The following is a 24675-nucleotide window of genomic DNA, read 5'->3' as shown; positions in this document are numbered from 1 at the left end:
GCGACGGCTGAGTTAGCAGCTAACGATGCGCTAACAGTGGAAAAAACGCAACAGTACCGACAGAGCTAACAGTGTTTACCTGCACCTTTAAAGAGTGAAAGTCATATCAATGTAAAATTATTTACTGATTAATTATATCTGTTAAATGGGTTCAGAAAATAATGAATATAAAAAAATACACAATAAATATATATAAAAAAATAAATAAATTAAATTTACTATTCTGCCTTTGAATGACAAAATTATTTAGTTGATGAATTAATTATAAAATTAATTAAAAGCTATTAAATATATAATGTATATGCATTGGAGTCCTGCATCCCCCCGTCAGGGTTTATTTCACAACAATGACCGGCTCGCTGTACATTATCCCGCTTATTACACGGCTACTTACTTCAATCAATAATTTGACACAAAAATGGTCACTGTGAATCATGTGACTTCATTAATGCAACTCGTCATTATCATAATTCAGGGTTAGACTGTGATGCAGGTATGCAAAAGTAATAAAAATACACTTTTTTTTTTATAGAAAATAAGATGTCCTGTGCAGATGCAGTTAATCTGTTGAAACACCCGGGAAGTCATTAAACTCATCCCGCTTGGGTCAAGTCAAACATACACATTTTGAACACATCAAATCAACCTGCTGGTCACTTATTCACTTTCATTGGCAGGAATGAGAGAAGAGAAAATAAACAGTTTGCAAACTTTTAACCGCCTGTGTCTCCATGCCGCCGGCTGGGAAACGTACTGAGTCAACTATTCATTCCACTCTGCTCTGCTGTGCCTGCTCTTTATTTTCAATTACATTGTTGTATCTTTTCTTTTTTACACCTGTCTAAGACACTTAAGACATTTCAGTGCGTTAAATTTCATTGATCATAACATTTGATGTAATCAAGAAAATATTGGGCACCTTTTAATCAAGCACATTGGACATTGGATTTGCTTTAACCACTAGTTTTGTATCCAGTACAAAAAAGCTGTGTACATTCATCATGTTGTGCCTTGAGTTTTACACAAATTGTATTATCTTTGGCACCATACACTAAACATCTAAGTGATACTGTAAATGGTTAGCTAATCTGGTACTGTGAGTACATCATGATGCTGCAGTCTACAGTCCAGCAGAACAACAACACATCCGTCGCATTTCACCTTGGCTCATCAGGGACGCCATTCCTCTCATGTAGAGTGAGGCTCTTCCCCTCAGTTTCTTTATTAACTGTGTCTATATGTTTCCCAGACTGTTGAGAAACCTTTTCGCCATTAGTAAAGGTTAATCGTTTATGCGCAGACAGCTGCAGTTTTCTGCGACACGGCCATCTGCAGCGAAGCAGCTCTCCGTAGGCCCTGCGGAAATCCCTGTTGAAGGCCGGATACAGGATGGGGTTGAGTGCCGAGTTAAAGTAGCCCAGCCACAGGATCACAGAGTTAAGTGTGTTAGGGGGGTTTGTCTTTTTCCTTATGCCCATGCAGGAGAAGAAGGTGAAGTAGGGGAACCAGCAGATGATGAAGGCCCCCAGCACGGCTGCCAGGGTCACCGTGGCTTTGTGCTCTCGGGCTATAGCTGCAGTCGATGCTGCACGTGCAAACGATGGAGTGGCAGCACGGATACGCCGCACCTGAAACGATCGGTTAAGGACAGGTTAGAGAGAGACAGACTCTGACTGACTCTGTGAATGTTATTTTAAAGGGACTGTTTGTAACTTTCAGAATTGCTTGTTAACAGCGACACCTGTGGCCGTTAAGTCAACGAAAGTCAGCGTCGGGCTCGCGCTCGCTCGCTTGCTCAACATAGACTTGAACGAGCATCGCTCAAAACAGTGAGGCGACACATGTCAGCTAAAACCACAATATCACTCTATATTTCACCTGCTTGGCAATAATGTTAGCTGACCAGACGAAGGTCTTTCCATGAATCAATGCTGATCCTAGTGTTGGCTTTTGAAGCAGGAAGAGAAACGTTATCGTCTCCGACCGCTGCCGCAGGGAGACACCGGCACCCGGTCAGAGACGATAACATTTCTCGCTGCGGAGCCTCGTCACTTCACAACCTCTGTTGGTCTGGAGGAGCTGCAGCATTTATTTCTGCACAAACGTCCACTAGATATTCTCAGAGCTAAACTAACTCTTCTGCAGTGTGTAGTGAGCGCGCATGAACGTGAGGTGGAGCGAGAACGCGTGCGGTGTGTGAGTGAAGGCAAGCAGGCAGAGGAGCGGTCTGAACAGCGTAGCCACGCGCATATGCGAGCGCGCATGGGAAACCGACACGGTAGATTCATACGTGTAAAAAGTTACAAACAGTCCATTTAATAGCTGTTGTTTAAACTAATATGACATTTTTTCTTGATTCCCAAAATAGTAGCCTCAGATAGATGCAAAAAGTAATGCATGCCTTAAGTTATGACATTTTATATCTCACCTTGGCATGTTCTACAAAATGAAAATAAACACTGACCTGTTCTCGTGCCACTCTGAATATGCAAAGATACATCCCACACATGAGCAGCAGAGGCAGGTAAAATGAGCCAAAGGCATAAACGAGAACATAGTTGTTATTCCATTCAAACTGGCAGTAGTGTCCCTCCTTGTCGTCATCCTCCATGCCCCAGTCCAAGTGCTGCACTCTGTAGTCCGCCGTGTTCAAGCCCAGGTGGATGGGCACAAAGGACACGGCCAGTGACAAGGCCCAGATGGCGATCAGGGCCAGCGTCACCCTCAGAGGGGTGACTCTCCGGGAGTAGCTGAGGGGAGCTGAAATGGCCAGGTATCGGTCCACGCTGATGGCCATCAGGGTCAGGATGGAGGATGCGCACAGCATGACGTCCAGCGAGATGTAGATGTTACACAGGGATCCTCCGAGGGGCCAGTTTCCGCTGCGGAGCTCCACGGTGGCAGATAAGGGCAGCACCAGCAGGCCGAGCAGAAGATCTGTCACGGCCAGGGACACCACGAAGCAGTTAGCGATGCGCCACAGTCGGCGGCTGAGCCCCACGGCCAAGCACACCAGCACGTTCCCTCCGATGGTCAGAATGATAAAAGACACCAGGACCAGCCAGCGGAGAGCTGTGGAGATCATGGTGACCTCCTCCTCAGGCACCGGGTCACTGAGACAGAGCTACTGTTGGTATCTCAGTAGGAAATGTTTAAACAGGCTCATCCACTGCCAGTTCACTTCTCCATCAGACTATTTTTTACGCGGCTCCTTTGTTTAAAGGTAATGAGGTTCAGAAGTAGATCACAGAGTGTAAAGCACTTTCCAGCCATCTCTTTTTGCTCACAGCGCCAGTGCTGTAAACACTTCCCTGGTGAAGAACAAGCACAAAGGTTATTACTTGAAAATTCACCATATAAATGACATTTATGTATTTCAAAGTAAAGCATGTTTATCCCTCTGACATTTAATGAAAAAGTCTGATTGCGGCTGCCCGTTAAAGGTCAAATTACCAAAAATGGTCAAATGACTAGTATGAACAAGGCTTGAGAACATAGCTTTGTGTTACATAGATCTAGAAGGGAATGTATTCTAATCCTGATTTTGCACTAAATTATAGTCCCCCTACTTTGTGTTATCTAATACAGCATCATATACATAAAAAAGAAACAGCAAAATAAATCAGTACAGTAAATAATATATCAAATCAGATGCATGCTAACAACTGTTACAACAGTGTGCTTGGTTAATGATTGTTACAGATAAATGTTAATAAATCTAAATAAATGTTAATAAATAATATTAAATTCAATTATTATATTATTATTACAAATTATTAAAGATGTCTAAGCTGATTGTAGATGTAAATTCCATTAAGTTGCTATAAAGCCACGTTAAATATTGCAACATCCATGCAGCAGTGATTCCTTTCCATATATCTAATAAAGTAAAATCATTCTCATATCAGCAACACCAGTGAAGTGGTATTATCCATCATAACGCTAAACCCGTCATGACATCCCCAGTCTTCCTCGTGGCAAGGCTGATTTTATGACATTAACTGACGTCATACAGCTTATACATTATAGCCCTTACACTAACACATGGGACTATAGAACAATAAAAGGGTTGTGTTCTAAACATGTTATCTGCAGGGCTTATAGGCTGGCCTGGGGGTACACATGGAACAAGTAATGGAACTGGAGGATCAGCAGCACAGAGACAGATAAAGAGAATGGATCGTTGCATAAACATGTGTTGAGGTCGGGGAGCTGTCCCCTAGAGACGGGGAAATTTACTATAGAGAGAGAGAGAGAGAGAGAGCATTTGCTGAAGCGTGGGCTGCTCTATATTGTAAATCACTGTCAGGCTAATTCAAGACAAGATCTCCAAAACAATCATAAAACATTCTGCCACAGTCCAAGGAGTAAAGTAAACAAACCCAAGCTCTCCATTCCTGGGTATCCAACCACATACCTTTTTCTTTTGAAAATGTACTTTAAGACATTTTATTGGCTACTTTTAGAATATTAAAGGGGACATATTATGAAAAACTCACCTTTATACTTCATACTTCATACTAGGAAATGGCAACAAAGCCCAACTTTTTGGTGGCGAGCACAGCATAAACATGAGCTCTAACTGTGTCGCGAACATAGACTGCTCTCCTCCGCCGGGAAACAACAGTTGGTGCTGCTCTGTTGTCGTTCGGGTGGAAACAGTAGAGCTTAAACACACTGTTCAATTCCAGAAACAGGCTAAAATAATCAAAAGGAAAAAAGTGTGAAAATTTGTCATAAATCGGGGAAAATATGGGAGAATTGTGACCGCGGGAGGAAACCGAGAGAGGACAATGAAAAACGTGAGTCTCGCGGGAGAATCATGAGGGTTGGCAAGTATGCATCTTTTCAGTGCTTGTGCTCATTCATTTGAATGTCTAGAGTGCCTACCAACCCACAAACTGTGAAATAAGACAACCCAGTCAGTTTTTGTGGGCTGTCTTGATCAGAAAACACGTGATTCAACAAGCCATTTAGATTTGGCTCCCCTTCCTATGTCACCATTTTCTTTCTTGCAAGCCAATCAGAGCAGACTAGGCTTTCTTAAAGAGGCAGGCGCTAAAACGGAGCGTTTCAGACAGAGGGTGAATACAGGTATATTCAGACAGCCAGTATGAGAAACATAATGTGTTTTTTGAACATTAAAGCATGTAAACGTGTTCTAGTAGAAACCTTAAACACGAGTATGAACAAGGAAATTAGCATGATATGTCCCCTTTACTCAAAATTAGTCAAATATGGTCCATCTGGATCACCAGACTGGCATATTTCTGCAAGGTGTTCTTTCAAAGCCCCAGCTGTCGAACCTTGCAGGTAAGCTTAGCTATTTTCTTTCGTTTTTCTTTTCTTTTTTTAATCATTAGCCTGCATCTGAAAATCAAGGGCAACTTTAAACAACAGCTTATATAATTTAATGATATCAATCCAGTATGTGCGCTTCATATTTCACGCGTTGCTCCTGCATCACCATTAACCTCTACATTTCATCACTCTTTAAACACATTTGGAATTTAGAATAAATTAATAGGCACAAGTATAATACAGTAATGCTGTGTTTCTAAAGTTTTCTAGTGTTTTTCAATTAACACTAATGCAGATGCCATTGGCCAATATAGAAAGTATAGTCCATCTCCAACTGCCTGAGACTGCTGTTTGACAGTGTATATATTCTGCATGTTTGATAGTGTTGTTTTTAATATGCTATCAGCTTCCTTATTACCACAAGGCCATCTGATGTACTCCCATAAAAAATAGATGACATTTGGCGTGGACTGATAGTTCTCAAATTCTCTAATTAAGGTTTGATGATTATGAAGCAGAGGCAACAGCCGACTGATAGTGACATTAGATGGTACTGTATATCACATCACTCTCAATCCGGTGTACGTGCAGCTATGGCTTTAAAACCATGTGTGACCTCTGTTTATTTCACTCTATTAAGTCTATTTTAGCATCTTCAAACTTTAAAATGGGCACAAAATATGACTGATCTTGTATTATCTACTTCAAGTGAAATCATCTCATGGTTAAATCCATACAAGCACCCAAGTGCTGTTTGATGCACAGTTGAACTCCTGAACTAGTTTTTGTATTTTTAAAAATCTGTAATTTCACTTTTACTTTTAGGTATACAGGCCTACAGTGTGTAGGATTTGGCGGCATCTAGGTGGTGTGGTTGCAGATTGCAACCAACTGAGTACCACTCACTCCTGTCTTTCCAAGACTGCGGTAACGGGGGCTGCAGAGTGCAAGACCACGGTAACGCCATTTTCCTCGCTCAGAGGCCATCCTTACCATAATAACACTACTTTAGGCGGTTAGCGGTACCACCGTTTTGCACTCTGCAACTCACATTACCGCAGTTTCACAAGCGTGTCGGAGAACTACAATCTAAATTGCATAAAGCTCTCACTAGAGCTAGTGTTTGGTTTGTCCGTTCTGGGCTACTGTAGAAACATGGCAGAGCAACATGGCGGACTCCGTGAAGAGGACCCGCTCCCTTTGTAGATATGAAGGGCTCATTCTAAGCGTACGAAAACACAATAATTCTTCTTCTTAATTTAATAGATCCCCAGAAATGTTACACACTGTACTAATTTTTAAAACTAGTATCGCACTTTGCTACATTTCAAGTCGCATCTGTTTCAGAGTAAAACGAAAAGTCACATGAAAAAGTCCTGATAAACTGTTGGAGAATAGAACAGAGGAAAGATATCAAATCAGCAGCTGCAGCAGAGAAGAAGCTGCTGGTTTTTCTTTTAGCTATTATACAGGTACCATATGTCCATCTGGACTGGACCACGCCTCAATAACCTCTCCATCCAAACACAGTGACACACAAGCAATATTCTATAATAAGTATGGTCGATAATAGCATATCAGTACCTCCAACTTTATGACACCTGGTAAACAACACACTGCTTGCGCTTTCATGCTTAGTTCAAGAAAGAATATGTCAAATGTGTAGTAACTACAAACACAAGGAAGTACGGATTAGCAGGTTCTTTGTCTTTTGTTTTTATGGCAATGATTGTGACCCTATTCAGGCTTTTCCAAACATGATATCATCCCTGCTGTGACGACAGATATGATAACATGAAGTGTTTACAGAGACAATGATAAGAGGAGCGGATATAAAGTTATGATGTTTAAGTCAGGATGGAGGAAATTATGGGGTGTTTGAATAATGATTTCTATATGATGAAGTATAATTAAAACAGAACAAACGATTTGTTATTATTATTATTATTATTATTATTATTATTATTATTATTATTATTATTATTACAACCACTGCAAGCAAACTCCACAGATAATTTCCTAACCCAGCTGACTGCTGGTAGTGAATGTGTCCATAAAAATCAACTCATAATGCAGTAGTCTACTTTAAGAATTGAAAAACACACACAAAAGTCATAAAAGTTTATGTGACGTACTACAAAGGTTACTGTAGGTCCATGGGTGTAATTTCCACTGGGGATGAAAGAGGGGCTTTTTTGCCGTGGTTGCCATGGTAATCAACCTCCAAATCAGTATTGAATGCTTCGTCTCTATTGTTTTATTTTAATTTTATTTTTTTTATATTTAAGCATGTAATAATAATGTATAAATCCCCAAAATAGCCCATGAAATAAGGAATAATCCCACAACATTCATTATTCATATTCAAGATTAATTATTATTAGTTATTCTAAGACAAATATTGCTGTTTGTTGTGTGTATAGAGGTGTGTGTGTACAGTAGTGCGGCAGCGGCACTGTCCTGGGCACTGAGACGGGGGAGATGGAGACAGACAGACAGAAGAACATGTCAGCCTGTTGCGCCGCCGCGTTTGTTATACTACCATTATTCTGAAAAGTAATATAACTACATGTAAATACCAATTTTACTATACGTTAGGAGTTTCTGAGAAAGTACCACAAAAAAGCACAAACATTCCTTTGAATTTTAATTGACAGTGAAATTATAATACTTTACACTGTACACGATAGTTAATAGCTCATCTCGAATGAAGATTTTTCTCTTGTTTTCTCAAGCACTTTCGTTAAAGCTAGGGTTGGTAATCTTGAGAAACCAGCACTAGATTTTAAAAACGATCCAACCGAAAAGCTCAGCCCAGTGTTGTCAACTCTTTTCCAATGAAAGTAACTAGCAGCACTAGTTCCAAAAGTCCCTAAATCTAGCGAGAAAGACGCCAAGTCGCCAACACTGACAGCCCGTCCCTTCAGGCCTTGCTCCAAAGCTACTCCCCCCAAATTATCATTATGAACGTAAACAACAAACAAGGCTATTGTTAGCATGCTAAAAAATCTTGACAGCTGTGAGTGCACTCACAGCTGTCAAGATAGCAGCTTGTGGAAAACTCCGGTGAAGGGCAATGAGTACAGAGAATGCACAGAGTGCACGCTGGCAGGTTGTTAAAGATTACCAACTCTAGCTTTAAGTAATTCAAAGTAGCCATTGTTTCAGCTCTACCTGGCCATTCACAGAATCCAAGGTTTTAATGTTTTCAATCATGTCAATAGATTCCCCTCAGGGATAAACACTGCTTGTTCCCATGGCGACTTTGTTTGTCCAGCACTGACAGAGTTTAGATCGAGCAGTGTCCCTGCTCTCATTCGGTGCCGCAAGGACCAGGCTTCACTGGCCATAATGAGTTTAAAACTAAACTCAAACAAAAGCCACGTTTGTCTCCACTTTCATTTTGCAGTGTTGACTACGGTAACAGGTGAAACACAACGCCACAGTATGATGAGAACCTGAGATCATTTTACAATTCATTGCATAATTCATTTGCTTAAGGCAGTCTAAGAAAAGTGGCAAAAATCTATACCATATGTCGTCATTAATAAGTCATATTGGCTCTTTTAGCCATGCACAGCATATCCTAATGCTTGTGTTATTGCTTGTCTCATCCGCAGTAAATATATGACATCATGTTTCTGTTTGACAGCTGTTAATATAATAGAAGTATAAATGTGCACACAAAGGTCAGAGAAGCTAAAAGTCCCTCTTAGGACAGGGAATATAAAAAAAGCAATGCATCATGGAACAAATTAAGTCTAGCTGCTGAGGTAGATGAGTCAACAGTGTGTGATAACAATGTGGCAAAACATCCGGCCCAGAACGACACAAGCTGGGCCAACAATATAGATCGATGATCTAACAACGAGTGAAAAGTGAAACCGGTAGGAGCAGTATGCGAAACCCTTTGGCGATTTGCCCAAGTCACGTCCAAGGAGAAGTTATACGACTTGTGTACAGTCCTTGTCCTCTTGCACTTTTTTTCCTGCCACAAACTGATAAAAAAGGACATTTTTTACTCCATTACATCCATTAGCTTATGTGCTGTTTCCATTTAGGAGGACATCTTTTCTTGCTTTGTACCATAGCTGGTTGGAACAACTCCCACATGGTTGCTAGTAATCATATTAACGAGCTACACTGTCACGTTTTTCCTGTATAGTATGAAGATGTCAGCAAGAGATAGTGATGCAATTGAATTAGTTATAAAACATTAAACTTTGATTTAAATACAGATTAAACAACCAAGGGCGATAGTAAAAAAAAAGTTCACAGTATATTTTAAGACCATATACCTGCATACATGAATACATATTTTATCACTCTTGTAATGAAATAGTACAAGTCTAAAACCTTGCCTTCTGGCCAAAATGGCCATCCAACCATTACCATCCTTGTCCAACATTAAACCCTGACACTCTCCCTCTTATATAGGGCTAAAATATAATATGTGTGAGATATACTGTGGCAGTATACTTCTGCTTGAACTAAACCTCCACTCTGGTGAATGTGTAACCAGACAAAAGGAGACACAAATGAATCACTAAGCAACACATTCATGCATACATATACATATCTGAGACTTAACACAAACACCAAACATGTCTTCTTGCATGAACCTTGTAAAGTGTTGCTACCTTCAGTGTCATTTCCTAAATAATCTTGTCTAAAGCGTGTTGACTCACCTCACATGGTTTGTCTAAAACGTCCGTCTGAGCCCAACCTTCCTCCCAGATCATGACCGTTCTGCTCTGCTTCCTTGATCCTGCTTAAGTGTAAACTTATTTCTCTCTCTCTTTATCTCCTCCCTCTCTCTCCCTCTCTCTCCCTGTTGCTGTCCTCATAGGCATGTGCAGACAGACACATGTAATCCACATCTGCACTTTAACTCCCTCTAGTGCATCCATTCATTGATTGCCCAAGGGCATTGTCACTGTTGTTTTATCTTAAACATATTTCCTCTTACAACAAGGGTTTTTTCAAATTTCAAAAGGGCACAACAGCGTCTCAACAGATTAAGATTGTGTGGTAACACTTCATTTTACAGGTCTGCAATTTGCATGGTAGTTAGGTGATAGCAAGTAAGCTATTCGAAATTTCTTTGGAATTACTGCCAAATTACCCCAATATTTACCTCAAAATTGATAGAAAATTACTTTATATTAATTATAAACTAAAATAGCATATAATCGTTAAAATAGGGCCTTAAGGCTTGAGAAGCGGCTGTGTGCTGCTACACAAATGTAATGATTCAGGGTGGTTTTTATGAAATTACGAAGAAGTTATTTGCTAATAAATGAAATGTGAAATTATTTAATAATTAAATAATGTTTATAATAAAGTCATTTTCGATACATTTTGAGGTAAATATTGGGGTAATTCGGCAGTAATTCCAAAGAAATTTCAAATAGGTTACTTGCTAATTATCACCTAATTACCATGAAATTTGCGGACCTGTAAAATGAAGTGTTAACGATTGTGTTTAACAAATATGGACTTTTAAGATGCATCCCAATATTGAGTCATCACCTCATCTCTTCATTGCATGTTTTTGCAGCCTCTATATTTTGCTTATGCAGTGTACAGTAAGTATATGGATATAGTTGGGGGAGAGCGGGGCAAGGTGAGCCACGCTTTACTCACTTTACAGTATCTAATTGGATTGTGTAGTTTTGATATTAAATGACTTGCTAAAAAAGTAATCTCTGCACAAATTGCCCCATCAGCATGTGGAGAAGATATGTTGAGCTAAAGCAGCATTACATTTGAACACATTTGTAGGATTTTAGAAGAAAACTACACAGAAGGAAGACAAGCAAAAACGGACACATTTCAGGGGATCTATTAGCAGAAATGGAATATAATAACTAAACAAATACTGGCTCTAGAGAGAGCCTTTTATGTTTTTACGTTAGTGAAGACCACCGAAGTTCTCCGACATGCTTGTGAAGCGCAGAGTGCAAAACCGTGGTAACGCAAGCTGCCCTTCCGTTTCTCCTAAATCAGTGTTATTGTGGTAAGGATGGCCCCTGAGCGAGGTGAACGGCGATACCGCTGTTTTGCACTCACCGGCTCACGTCACCACAATCTTGGAAAGGGAGGAGTGAGCGGAGGGTTGGTTGCAATCTGCAACCACACCACTAGATGTTGCCAAATCCTACACACTGTACCTTTAATTAAATTGCAGTTAACAAAACTACACGTCATAGTGGCTGTAGATTAGGAACAATGGTGCTTTGAGCTAAATGCTAAAATTAATAACATATTGATAATTAATTATTTATGGCGCCAGATGAAAAGTCAGGAACACCACAGTGATTCATCCTGACGGACGTGAATGTCATAATTTACTTCAACCAAGAGAGTCACCGTCCTCCAAATTCTCCTCTCCAGGCAGTCCAATTGTGCATATCCGTCACTGAAATCCCATGTATCGCAGCGACACACTTTTAAATGTGAACGCATACACATTAATATCAGGTTATATCCTTATTTAACTAAAAAAACAGCCTTTTATTGTTGCTTTAGATGCATGATTAAATAAGGGTTAAAAAAGATTACCAACAGGAAGATTAGTGTAGTTGTTGGTTGGAATATTAATATCCTCGGTCCAAGAGGGAGCCATAAAATAACATATCAAGGGAGGAGGAGAGGGCCTGAGAATCACAGTGGCTGGCAGGACTATTTGTTCAACTAGAAATAGCAGTGCGCTATACGCTCCATAAAACTGACCGGGTCAACGGGGGCAACGGAGACACATTTTTCAAGTGGAGAACAAATTAAGCATTAAGAATGTTAAGTAATAAGTGAACTCATTTGACTGCACTTGTCCAGAAATGAACGCTCAGTAAGCAAAACCAGAGCATGGCGAAAAATCTTGTTATATTAATCCATAGATTAAATACAAAGGAGGTATAATGAACCGTAATTTGTATTATCTCGTGCTTTACGCCACTTCTTCTTTCTTTAGCAAACATAGTATTGCAATGCTTCTTTTCCATACAAACATATAAACAAACATAATTGTGTCAAAAGACACAAAACGAACACTCTTAAAAAAAGAAAGAAAATAAATTAAATTAATAAATAATTTAAAAAAGGAAAATAAATAAATACTGAATTAAAAAAATTAAAAAATAATACAATATTAATAATAATACATATTAGCAATAATAAATGAAACACTTATAATAATCATGATAACAATAATAATGAAAATAATACTATTACTTGTATAACTTCAGCTACAAAATGTTCGAGCCAACATATCAAGCCCATAACCAGCCTCACACTCTCCCCTCTAAATACAGATGTAATTATAATTTGGCTGTTGATAGTTAAAACAAATAAAAAAAGTGCTTCATCTTAATTATTAAAGAAGTTAGCGTTAGCGAAGTTAGAAGTTAGTGTTTCTATTCAATTTTAACATGCATCATAAAAGGAGCTCTGCATGCACTTGAAATGTAAGATTAAGCATCAAGAATTTCCTTCTTTATGTGTTATTATAGGTACTTTAGACTCTTTTCTCCCACCTGCTGGACATAAGTAGGTAGTGACCTATTTCAATCAATGCAAGTACCGAGTTATGAGAGTCAGCATTAATAATCTAATAATCTAATATGCAACATGACATTGGATTCTGCATGCTTGAATAAATACTTCCACCATTCCACCACTAGAGTTGTGATAGGGTGTTATAGCATTCAACATATTATGTATATGTGCTGTAATACGAACTCACCTTGGACTTTTTGCATTTACGTGGGTTTTATTTGACAGATAGTCAAATGGCCGAGCACTTATGAGTGCTGTGAAGTTGCATGCTTGTGTATGAGTGTTGTTTGTATACTTTGTGTACCGGCGGGGATGACTGTGTATATGTTCAGGCTTATCTGGCCGTAGAATACAATTCTTCTCAGCCAATAACAGGAATTAAAAAGGCCTCCCAGCTGCGTCGTCTGCCAATCATCCTCATTCACACTGGTGTGCTAACAAGATGTGAGTGAGCCTGAAGTGATGTTTCTGACTAACAAGCTTTTTCTCACTGTTTCAAGGCCGCTGGTCTGACCTGCTTCGTGTTGATGCAGCGCCAGATCCGCGCTTTCTTCTATCATCAAAGCTGTCTTCTAAATCAAATAGAAAACACTGTTCCTGGCTGAAATACCTCAGCAACTACTGGATGGGCTCCCAAAACATTTTCTACTGATATTCAATGTTTCTATAGAGGATCAATTCTAATGACTTTGGTTTATTTCACTCATTCAGTGAACCATCCTCAGTGAGACATCTGTGAGATGGATTGCTTTTATTTTTCATTGAAATATCTCAACAATTATTGGATGGATTGCACATGAATTCATATTCTACGCAGGATGAATTATAATGACTTTCGGTGATCCTTTAACTGTTAATCTTTCACTATCAAAAGGTCAAAATTCTAATGTCCAATACTTTGGTTTATAAGCATACCTGCAAAATTAATGATCTAATTGTCAAAAAAATAACTAAATACATAACTAAATAAATAAATAAATGAATGAATGAATACATAAATAAATAAATATGCCATTAAATGAACCACAAATAATATTAAAAATAAATGTAGGCATTCATTAATAAAATGTGACAAATTTATATTTTTCTGTTAATTTGCTTCATTTAATTATCTTTGTATTACTTCCCGTATCTACCTACTCTTCTATTTAATTTAGTCTTTAATTTATTTATTTATTTTGTGAACTTTTTAATTTATTTATAATTTTTTTACTTTGGCAGGTTTTGTCCTCCAAAGCAAGCATGTTAATTAGCATTTAGCATGAGTACAGCCGCACAGAGCAACTAGCGTGGCTGTAGAGTCTCAGAGCCGGGCTACTGTATGCCTGAAAAGTACTGGTTCATTAATATGATGTGTTGTCATGGTCAGCAAAAGTGTTCATAGCTGTTCCGAACTGCCACACTTGAAGGCGGGGTGAAAAACCGGCCATCAGAGAGAGAGAGGGGGGGAGAGATGCAATAATTGTTTAAATGTGGGGATAGCAGTGCACATTTTCAGACAGTCTCTGCTGGAAGGCAGAATAGTGTTGCACTCGTTTGTACACATCAAAAGTGACAGAAATAGTTGTTGTATAAAGAATGAAAAAAGGGGGATAAAGAGAGAAGTTGAAACCCCGGCTCCTCCATCTCCTCCACACAGCAGTGTGAATGCCGAATCGACATTTTTCGGAAACTTACCGCTCATTACAGAAGTAACCTGAAGCTGTCCTTACATGTTTTTACATTGTTGGTTTATTTATCTAGGGGTGGTTGAATTTGTTTTGAAGTTGTTGATATGCATAAATCTTTTGCTTGCATTTTGTGTGTTTGTATGTGTGTGGTATCGCTGTATGACATGATCCTTGTCTATCCCTAAATAAATTGCCCCCTTTGGGACAATAAAGGAAGTCATTATGAAGCCGATGTTTTGCTTAACATTTTTCACCGTTTGTATGATAGTCTTTATAAGAGGCAAAGCAGACAAGAATCAGAATCAGCTTTAATGGCCGAGTAAGTGTGAGCACATGCAAGGAAATTGACTGGTATTTTGTTAACATATGAGCTGGCTTATATCTTTTACAATTGAAAGGTGCTTATGAAATAGTCAGTCAACCTATAGTTTATAACTATTCAAGAGCACTTGCATACTAGCCTGTGTATGTTTATGAGTGGTCATGAAGCATTATAAATGCATTATAAATGCATTATAATTCACTCTGAATGCCCTCATAATGGGCTATAGATGTGGTCTTCAGAACTTGAACGTGTTACCGAAAACAGGTGACAATTCAAAATATAAAAATATAATGGAATATAATACAGTGAATGTGTAGAAAGTTTTGAACATGAGCAGAAATCTTGCTGAAACTCATATGAGCTATTAAAGTCCAGGGGCTTATAAATGAATTACAATTAATTGATATAGGCTATTTTTTGACATGAATGCACATTTAAAGAGATTACTTACTTCCCCAAAAAGAAGACACAAAAGAGGAGAGGAAAGCGTAAATCAGGCCTACATGGGTGTTGACTCAGCGGAGATCACATTAAAGTGGAAGTAGGCAGAATATTTTTGGCATCATTGGAAAAAAAAATCCATAATAACCTTTCAGCATATTGTAATTCAAGTGTTCTGAGAGATAACTAGACTTCTACACCTCCTCATGGTTCTGTTTTAAGACCTTGGAAAATCTAGCCCTTTGGCCAATCACAGATCATTTCAGAGAGAGAGAGAGAGAGAGAGAGAGAGAGAGAGAGAGTGATCCTATTGGCTGTTCATTCAACGGAGGCAGCTGTCAATCACTCGCAAACTCCGATCAAATGGTCAACTTTTTGCAGCAACATCCATACGGATCAATCACATTGACAACACAAGATGGCGGCAGCGCCTTGATGATGTCAGATTTCCTTCAGTATTCTCACATTTCATTCCATATTCTCAGGATTCATTCTATATATATATATATATATATATATATATATAATGCACACAACACAATTCAATTTGTAACCGTTAGACAATATTGCAATGATGCAGAGTGCTTGAATAAATATGGAATGATTAATGTAACTGGTTGCTTTATATAGATATCACAGTATATACAGTAGTGTATACAGCAATGCTTATTTTTATATTCATATTTATATTGGAAGTGCTCCCTGTTTGTGACCCTTAAAAACAACAAGGTGATAGGTGATCTCTAGTGCGCATATTCATAATTACAAAGACATTTAAATCCTGTCCCGTGAAAGTGTGATATGTGCCACCATCAGCGCTCCCACACACTTTCATCATTCTTATTAACGCGTTCAACACGATGGAAGCCAGGAAAACACAATCCACAGACTGAAGAATGGAAATTGCTTTTTGTTTCATGCAGTATTATTAAGCCAAATTATATCACGTTCAAGGCCATATAGAAGCCCAAGGCGATTGCCTGCTCTGTTGTAAAGAGATTCAGCCGGTGGTCTCTCCCTCCTATTCCATTGTGCTCTGTCATATTACAGTTCCATCCCAGGGGAAGCCAATCTCTGACATCTCAGTGGATTACTGCTCCTCTGCAGCCCCTCTGGAGGACACTCGACCCTGGGAGGAGGAGGAGGAGTGCGAATAAAACCCCAATCTGCCCTTCTCGGCCCTCTTCCACCCCTCTTTGTCCCCAAGGAAGACTGCCACTGCGTCTGCACGTCAAAATGAGTCATTAGTTGTATCTGTGAATCAAAGCGGCGGCAGCAATGTTTCCATATGGAGAAACAGGGAAGAGGTTGTAGTGTTTATGTTTGGTGGACATAATGGCATAAAAGAGGTTGCATATTAATAAACAAAATCTGATATAAACTGCCAAACAAATACTGACATGGGAACTAAAAACATCTGCATAGTTTTACCGGAAACTTGGCACAGCTACTGAATATTTCGGCAAATTTGGCATGTAGCTTTTTGTCCACATGTAATGAGGTCACAAGGCTACAACTCACTAATTTGAGCATGCTTACTTGACAGCCATACTGCTGTGCATCCGGACCACCCCATGATATAATTTAATTGCATAACACCCTCCCATTCCGGACAAATGGATGCTGTTTCTGTACCTACTCACATCTGCCTGAAAGAGCACATTTGTTCTCTCACTTTTAATATTTAGTTTCCTATTTGTAATGTAACACTTTATTAAATGAACCAAATTTGAATAAGGGTTAGACCTATTTTCAAGTTGATGTTTTGAAGCCATGTTATTAAATTAGATTAAATGTAATACACTTTGAATTAAACTTTTGTCAACAATAGTGTGTAGGGTTCCATAATGTAGTGTACTTTATTAACTTTATAGAAAATGCCTCCATAATAAGGTGCCAATATGGCACTATAAAAATAACATGTAAAATTAGGTAAACTCGGCTTTAAAGGAACAATATGTCGTACTGACAGCTAGTATTTTTAAATGGGTCCTGCAGTCCAAATTCAAAACATTGGAACCATGGCCCGTCTGCTCCTCCGGTGTGACTGATAGCAGTTAGCGTGTGTTAGCATCACGGCGTTAGCTTCTGGCCACCAGCAGTAGTCCCAATCACTTCACTTTTATGATTTATTACAGTAAATATTACATATTAGTCCTTTAAATGGATATTTATATCAATTAGAGTTCAATTGCAACTGAAAAACAAACATTTCTTAACTTTTTTCTTAATTTTTAAACACCCATTCCAATGATTCTACATCCTGTTCATGTTGCCAACCGGCATCACAGTTAGTTGTAGCCACTCTCAGGTATAATACCCAACATGCACAGGGCTGGGTTCTTTGACAGGGTCTGGGACGCATTAAACAACTGATTTACAAACTCTTTAACCTTGTCACAGTCATATGTGTGAAAACAAATGTTATTCAAAATCTGTAGCGGCATATGTACATGCAACTGAAAATTGTCTTTCCATATTTTCTCTACAACAACAGGAAATTGCTGACAGCAGGCCGAAATGTTACACAAGTCACAAGCAAAGATAAATGTACTATTGTTATGTCTTCCAAGAGAGACAACGACAGCCTTTGTTATTTCATTACAACCAATGCAGAAGATATACTGACAAAGTTGTCAAACTGCCGTATCAAGCAGTTCCTTTGTGCTAGATTAAGGCTTTAATCGTATTTGGCTTGCTAAAATCACACTCTTTACCCCACCGGTGATCAGTCTTACCAAGTGCAAGATAAAGACAACAACTTGCATGACATATAATAAATAATAAGAGCTCTCTGCCCCTCTTGTTATTGAAATCCATGCAGTCCTTCACAGGGAGAAGCAGGAGATTTACCAATTAGCACTCTAGGTATCACAGCAAGGTTAAAATCTGAGAGTGCATTTTACAGTGTAAATCCTCATCATCATGACACTGTCAGAGTTCATTTACAGGAGAAAAACGGACACTAATTGTTAACAGATATTTAAACAGATTTACAAACCCAGAGCTAAACGGACTTCAGATTTTTAAAGTTCACATCAGCACCAGATATTTAAGTCTGTTCAGTTTGCCGTATAATCCCGTTATTAGTATGTATTCATTAGCATCCTGTAGATGTAGCTATTCACACTTCACTGTGCTGGAAAGAAGAATAACAGGGCAATTTGCACAGAATGTCAGTCTAAAATGTCTAAATGTCTGTCAAGTGCATGGCAGGCTGCCTTAGCTGGGAGAAAAGCACTGCAGTGGAAATGAGTTTGTCCTCTCTAAAACTGCCTCACATGGGGTGGACACAACATAAAACATGTAGCCTAAAAGATATTGCCATAATTATTACCCTTAGCTCATAATGCAAATCCACTTTTTGTCCTATTATGCCTTTTGAAGAGTGACAGAAATGATATCTCTATGCTGTCGTTCCTAAATTTCAAAAGAAAGGTTCACTTCTGGTGAAATGGCCTTGCCTTTTTACCTTACCGTATGTAACACTTGATGCGGTACTGCTTTGTCAAATGATTAGCATATGTTTTACTGGATTAGTAAAAGCATGCATGAATCATTGCTGCCACATACAGCTTACTGTGGTGCAGAAATGCTAAAAAATGCAAATCAACACCAGTGGCCTTTTCAGGATAGTGTGAGTGTGTTTGTCAGTTTGCACAGAGTAATTTAATGTGGCTCTAGGGATGGAAATGTGTGTCTGACCATCGGCCGGTCCAACACTTTGGTCCAGACTGAAATATCTTAACAATACAGACATGCTCTGTGTCAAAATGCTGCACATTATTACAGTTTTTTTTGCAATTGCCAAGACACAACAACTTCTATCTATTGACCAGGTATACTAAACCATGAGCACATTGTCTGCTTCACACTAAGGTCGAAGTTCTAAAACACACTTTTTGCAAATAACTGCACATGGTTATCTATATTAGACATGTGTTCTGTTTGCTAAACACTGCCATTGAAATACCACACTCAAGTATCAATCACCTGCACCCAGAATGCACCTATGAAAACACCTGTAACCAATTAGATCACTTAGAAATCAGATCTTGAACACTATAAATAGGATTTGCTCTTTGGTGTGCAGAACAATGGAGGGCAATTTTGGAGAGAGTGTTTGAGGACTGTGATTGCAATATACTGTATTTTGTTTACAGTACAATACAGTAACTATGCTCATGTCATCTTCAGTTAAAGTAATTGTGTCGGATACTGTTATGAGTATTAGAAATAAACAATTTTTTGTTCCTCCATTGCATTTGTGTTCATAGTTTATATTTACAGTATGCTATAAATGCAAATGACTCTAGATTACACTGTTTTAGAACATCAGTGTGCAGTTGGCATGTGGAAAGAGCTATTTATTTGGTGTTTGATGTAAAGTTGTGATGCAAAAAATGAAATTTTTAGAAGAGTTTATATAGTTTTGAATTAAGTGTTTGCTTTCTTGTTGTGTGTGTAGAGAAATTGTGTTATAGCAATTGCAAAAAACTGTTAAGCTCTTCGTATAACCGGTGTGCTCCAGATCTCATCCTTCTTTCCAGACCCTGCCTCAGTTCTCCTGTCTGTTGAGGCACCGCTTTGAGCTTGAAGTTGTCTCATGTTCATCCCCTGACTTTTACGCCATCATGAGATTGACATTTCTGGTTTTGAGTGAAAAGTCTCAACAACTGCTGAATAGATTCCCATGAAGTTTGGTACACACATTCATGTTCCCCTCAAGGTTAATTAATCCCTTTGGTGATCCCTTGACTTTTCTTCTAGTGCCAACTTTTCAACGTGTCCAATATTTTGGTTTATGACAAAGTACCTACAAAACTAATGACATTCCCGTCAGCCTCAGCAGTACTTTGTGTTTAGTGCTAATTATCACATGTTAACTATGTCATAGTATACTATGAGACAATTTTCTTTTCCTAACCAGTATTGACAATTGAAATGGAGTCCAAAGATAGTATCTAATTTGCATTTGTAATTTTTGCATGCCTATATACATGGAAGATCTGGCTTTATTTGAAGGGTCCCAAACATGATTGATTCATAAGCAACAAATTGTTAATATGATGATGTTAGCATCATCATATTAACATTTTTAATATGATGATGTTAGCATGATGTGTCAAGTATACTGTGTCATAGTATACTTTTCATATTATACTATAAATTAAGTTAATATTTTACAGGTATGTGTTGTTCTTGCATAGATCCTTTTTTTTTTTACTTTATTAAAGCAAAAATGTACCTCTTATAGTGACTTACAAACAGCTTGTAATGTATTATATCTGCATATACCTCAGGAATTGCATTACTTGAAGCACCCAGTGCCCACTTAGAGTAATATAATCACATTATAATGCATTATAACAGTGATTATAATGCTTCAGCTCTCGGTTATTTTTGTATGCACAGGTAGGTTTTGAGTTTGTGAGCTGGCCATGGTTTCTTACTGTATGCAGGGGCTGGCGAGAGCTCTAGGACCTCAACCAGACGGACCAGTGAACCAAAATAATGAGCTGAGAGCGGCTGAAGGCTGCATAAAGCTGCCGCAGACTGGGGTGATGCTTCTCAGTGGTGTTGGCAGTGCAAGTAATCCTTTCACCTTACAGGGAGTCATTTGATTCAAAGTTAATATCACCGATGTCACTTAGGGGAGATTGAAGTTTTTCAGCTGGCAGGTTTTATGTGTTACAGTAAGTCGTAAAACAGCCACAAAGGGCCAACCGGCTTGATTAATCACGGTGCAGCAGTTGGAAATATTGTTTTACAAGGAAATATTCTGTGCATGAGCTTTTTATACATGCATATTACGTAGCTGTGTGTTGCATACTGGTTTTGTAATGTTATTTTACATGACATGCTACTTTTGTAATGTATTCTAGATATGACTGTCCTCTTTATAACTTACATGTGATAGGAAAAGGCTACATTTTACACATGGTAAGAGTAGGGATGCACCAATACGACTTTTTTAGTCCCGATACCGATAGCGATACCTGGGCTTTGTGTATCGGCCGATACTGCGTACCGATCCGATACCAGTGTTTGATTAATAAGCTGTATGCCTCACTGTGTGGAATGACTGGGATCATTCTTTTGTGTACAGTAACACCAGGTTTAACTTAAACTTTGCTTTTCTAACTTTGTTAAACAAAATGTGACCAATAAATACATAGGGTAACACTTCATTTTACAGGTCCTCAAATTTCATGGTAATTAGGTGATAATTAGCAAGTAACCTATTTGAAATTTCTTTGGAATTACTGCCAAATTACCCCAATATTTACCTCAAAATGTATCGAAAATTACTTTATTATTAACATTGTTTAATAATTATATTACACTATTTACCAATAGCTGGTAATTTATTTAATACATTTCCAGGAAAAGAATACAACAACTGTAGATTCTGCGTTTTTTCACATTAAACTCGGTGAAATTACAGTTGAGTTCGACCAGTTGAGTGCCATTCTAGTTTTCAATACATTTTAAGGTAAATATTGGGGTAATTTGGCAGTAATTCCAAAAAAATTTCAAATAAGTTACTTGCTAATTATCACCTAATTACCATGGAATTTGCGGCACCACACATAGATATAAGTTTATTTAGTTGTTCCTTATTATTAAAATAATAAATCGTACACCAGTAATTTGATAACAAATCTTCAAAACTAACATGAATTACAATTCAAGTGTAAACCTTTTTATTGCAGCAACAAATAAATCAAAACTTAAACAGGAATTAAAATTACAGTACTGATTTTTTCTATTTTTGGTATTGAATAAATTGGCCCCATTGTCACCAATATCTGATCCAGCTATTTGAATCTGTATCGGCCCGATATCCGATCCGGTATTGGTATCAGGTAAGAGTATGGAAGTACACATATTTGTGACTACCACAAATATGTTTTTCTCCCATGAAAGCTTTAAAGGAAATATACAACAATAAAAACAGAAGCTGGTCTAAATGGCTGTGTGACATACGGTATACAGTACTGTACATAGATGCTCTAATGGCCCACAAGCAAATTTAGAGGCCAAATTGCAGACTTGAAATGCAGATAAATGCAAGTTTGAATTGATGAAACGTGTGAGTAAAGATAAACAGACAAACACTATTGTATAGGGAAAAATGGTACTTTAAAAACCACTCAAGGTGTTGTGCACCAGCACAGCAGTTTCATGCCTGACTGGTGCTGAATCGTCTCCCGAGGCACAACAGACATGTTAGTATTGATTAGGTTATTTCCACCAATATCTGCCCCCAGCTCAACCCCATCACCACTCTTCAGAAGAAGCAGTACAATCGTATTGTTGCTGTGATTACATAATTGAGACGCAGTAAATTGTTCTTCTCTGCCACTGTGTGAATTACACTGATACTTTAACGGCTACCGGGGGGGGTTAGAACCAATATTAATTACTTGTCAAACCATTTTGAAATTGAACTCTTTAATGTTCACATAGACGACAAGTAGTTTCAGTCATGGTGAAAGATATTTTCTGATATGGAACATAAGGGCAATATGTTGTCTGGCCTGTTTATGTTTTGTTTTATAGACCCATTTGTCTTTGGCTCTAGGAGTCAGTGCAGTGCTGCTGTTGCTGCAATATTGTTTAGCAGTACCACTTTTCAAAATTGGCAAGTCCGTTGGCAGAGAACTGCAGAATCTCAGTAGAGCTCTTAAGTCAAGAATTTAGAGCTCTCTGCATGAGCAAGCATGGAAGCTTGTTCATCCCATTTTGTTTTGTCTTCTCTGTGCCTTTTCCGGTACTATGTTTGTTCTGCTTAGTAAGTTTCATGAAAATGTGTCTTTGAAACTCATATTACTGTGTAAGACAGGAAATATATAAAGTTAGGGGCATTTTTTAGCTCAGAAAACTTTAGATTCATGATGCAAAATTATAAAACACGGCCATTAAAGGAACAGTGTGCAACTGTGGGGATCTATTAGCAGAAATATAATATTCATTACTATGTTTTCATTAGTGTATAATCATCTGAAACTAAGAATCGTTGTGTTTTCGTTAACTTAAAATGACCCCTTCATATTTACATATGGAGCGGGTCCTCTTCACGGAATCTGCCATGCTGCTCCGCCATATTTCTACAGTAGCCCAGAACAGACAAACAAACTCTGGCTCTAGAGAGAGAGCCTTTCGTGTTTTTACGTTACCTGAAGGGCACTGCAGACACGCTTGTGAAACTGCGGGTGCAAAACCGTGGTACCGCCAGCTGCTGTCTGATTTCCGTTGTTTCTAAAGTAGAGTTATGGTATGGATGGCCTCTGAGCGTGGTGTACGGCGTTACCACGGTTTTGCAGTCGGCGGCTCACGTAACGATATTCAGTTGGTTGCAATCTGCAACCACACCACTAGATGTTGCCAAATCCTACACACTGCACCTTTAACGCACAGTACAGCTGTCTTTGGGACGATTTCTGACAGCACATCGTGAATAATTTTGTCTTGACACTTTGTAAAAGGCCCTTCAGAACGACTGCATGGCATTTGGAAAAATACAAATTCTCCCATTATGTTAAGAGAGTACTGCATCGATTTAGCATTGCACTTCTTCACAATAGGATTGCGCGTCTTTTGCAGCCGCTAAACCTGCACAAACAAGACAAAAAAGAAACTTTGTAATTCTCAAAGCACCCGCAAAGGGTGAAATGCACCCCTAACTGCGCTGTCAAACAAATAACGTTGTTGTTCTCTTATGCTATTTGCACGTATTTAAATGAGGTAATAGTCATCCATTTGGCACAGACTTAGCCCCTTTCTATGCAAATGTGCCTCCTTGCAAAAACAGTCCAATTCACAAAGGTCAGCGCTAATAGCCACATGCAGTTACAGTGAAATTATTAGTGTCTTCAGAGAGTTGGTGGTAACTGAAGTGAATTGTGTCACGCCCAGACTTTCCAGTGATCATGGCAGCAGGCACGCTCCGCTCAAACTCATTTTAAGGATGCAGTGACAGGATGCAATGATGCAATTGTGTCATGGAAAATAAATTAATAAAGCTCCCCTACATGTCAAATGAACAAATAATTTCTTCCCTTCACAAAAAAGGGCAAATTGCGCTCAGCTGCAATATCAAAGCGCTATATATGTTTCTGAATCTGACCTAGAGACGGGGCAGATAGCAGTTGCAAATGATAAGCAGTTCATGGGGCTCCAATCCATTCTTTGTGAATTCACCCCTCAGTCTTACGATGGAGAGTCAAAACAAGAAATATAAAAATCGATGCAGCAGAACCGGAGATCTCATCTTTTTTATTTGAAGCATTCTTCTCAAAATGTGTGGCCTACATCACCCACAATGCAACTCGCCTGCCAACAGTTCAGTCTAGTATCTTCTAATGTAGCCTCAAG

General features: G+C 38.6%; 1 protein-coding gene across 1 annotated transcript; it reads right to left on the bottom strand.

Moving 5' to 3' along the window:
* Positions 1-309: 309 nt before the first annotated feature.
* hrh2b (histamine receptor H2b) lies at positions 310-10135 on the bottom strand. Its single transcript, XM_074611192.1, has 3 exons — positions 9990-10135; positions 2465-3311; positions 310-1628 (listed from the first exon to the last, which is right to left on the bottom strand). Exons 2-3 carry the CDS (start codon positions 3083-3085, stop codon positions 1158-1160), a joined length of 1092 nt encoding a protein of 363 aa, XP_074467293.1. The 5' UTR covers positions 3086-3311; positions 9990-10135; the 3' UTR covers positions 310-1157.
* Between the last annotated feature and the right edge of the window lie 14540 nt (positions 10136-24675).

The sequence above is a fragment of the Sebastes fasciatus genome, chromosome 16 (assembly GCF_043250625.1).
Source record: "Sebastes fasciatus isolate fSebFas1 chromosome 16, fSebFas1.pri, whole genome shotgun sequence".
Taxonomy (NCBI): domain Eukaryota; kingdom Metazoa; phylum Chordata; class Actinopteri; order Perciformes; family Sebastidae; genus Sebastes; species Sebastes fasciatus.
The sequence above is the reverse complement of the archived record's forward strand: the minus strand, read 5'-3'. Positions and strand labels throughout refer to the sequence as shown.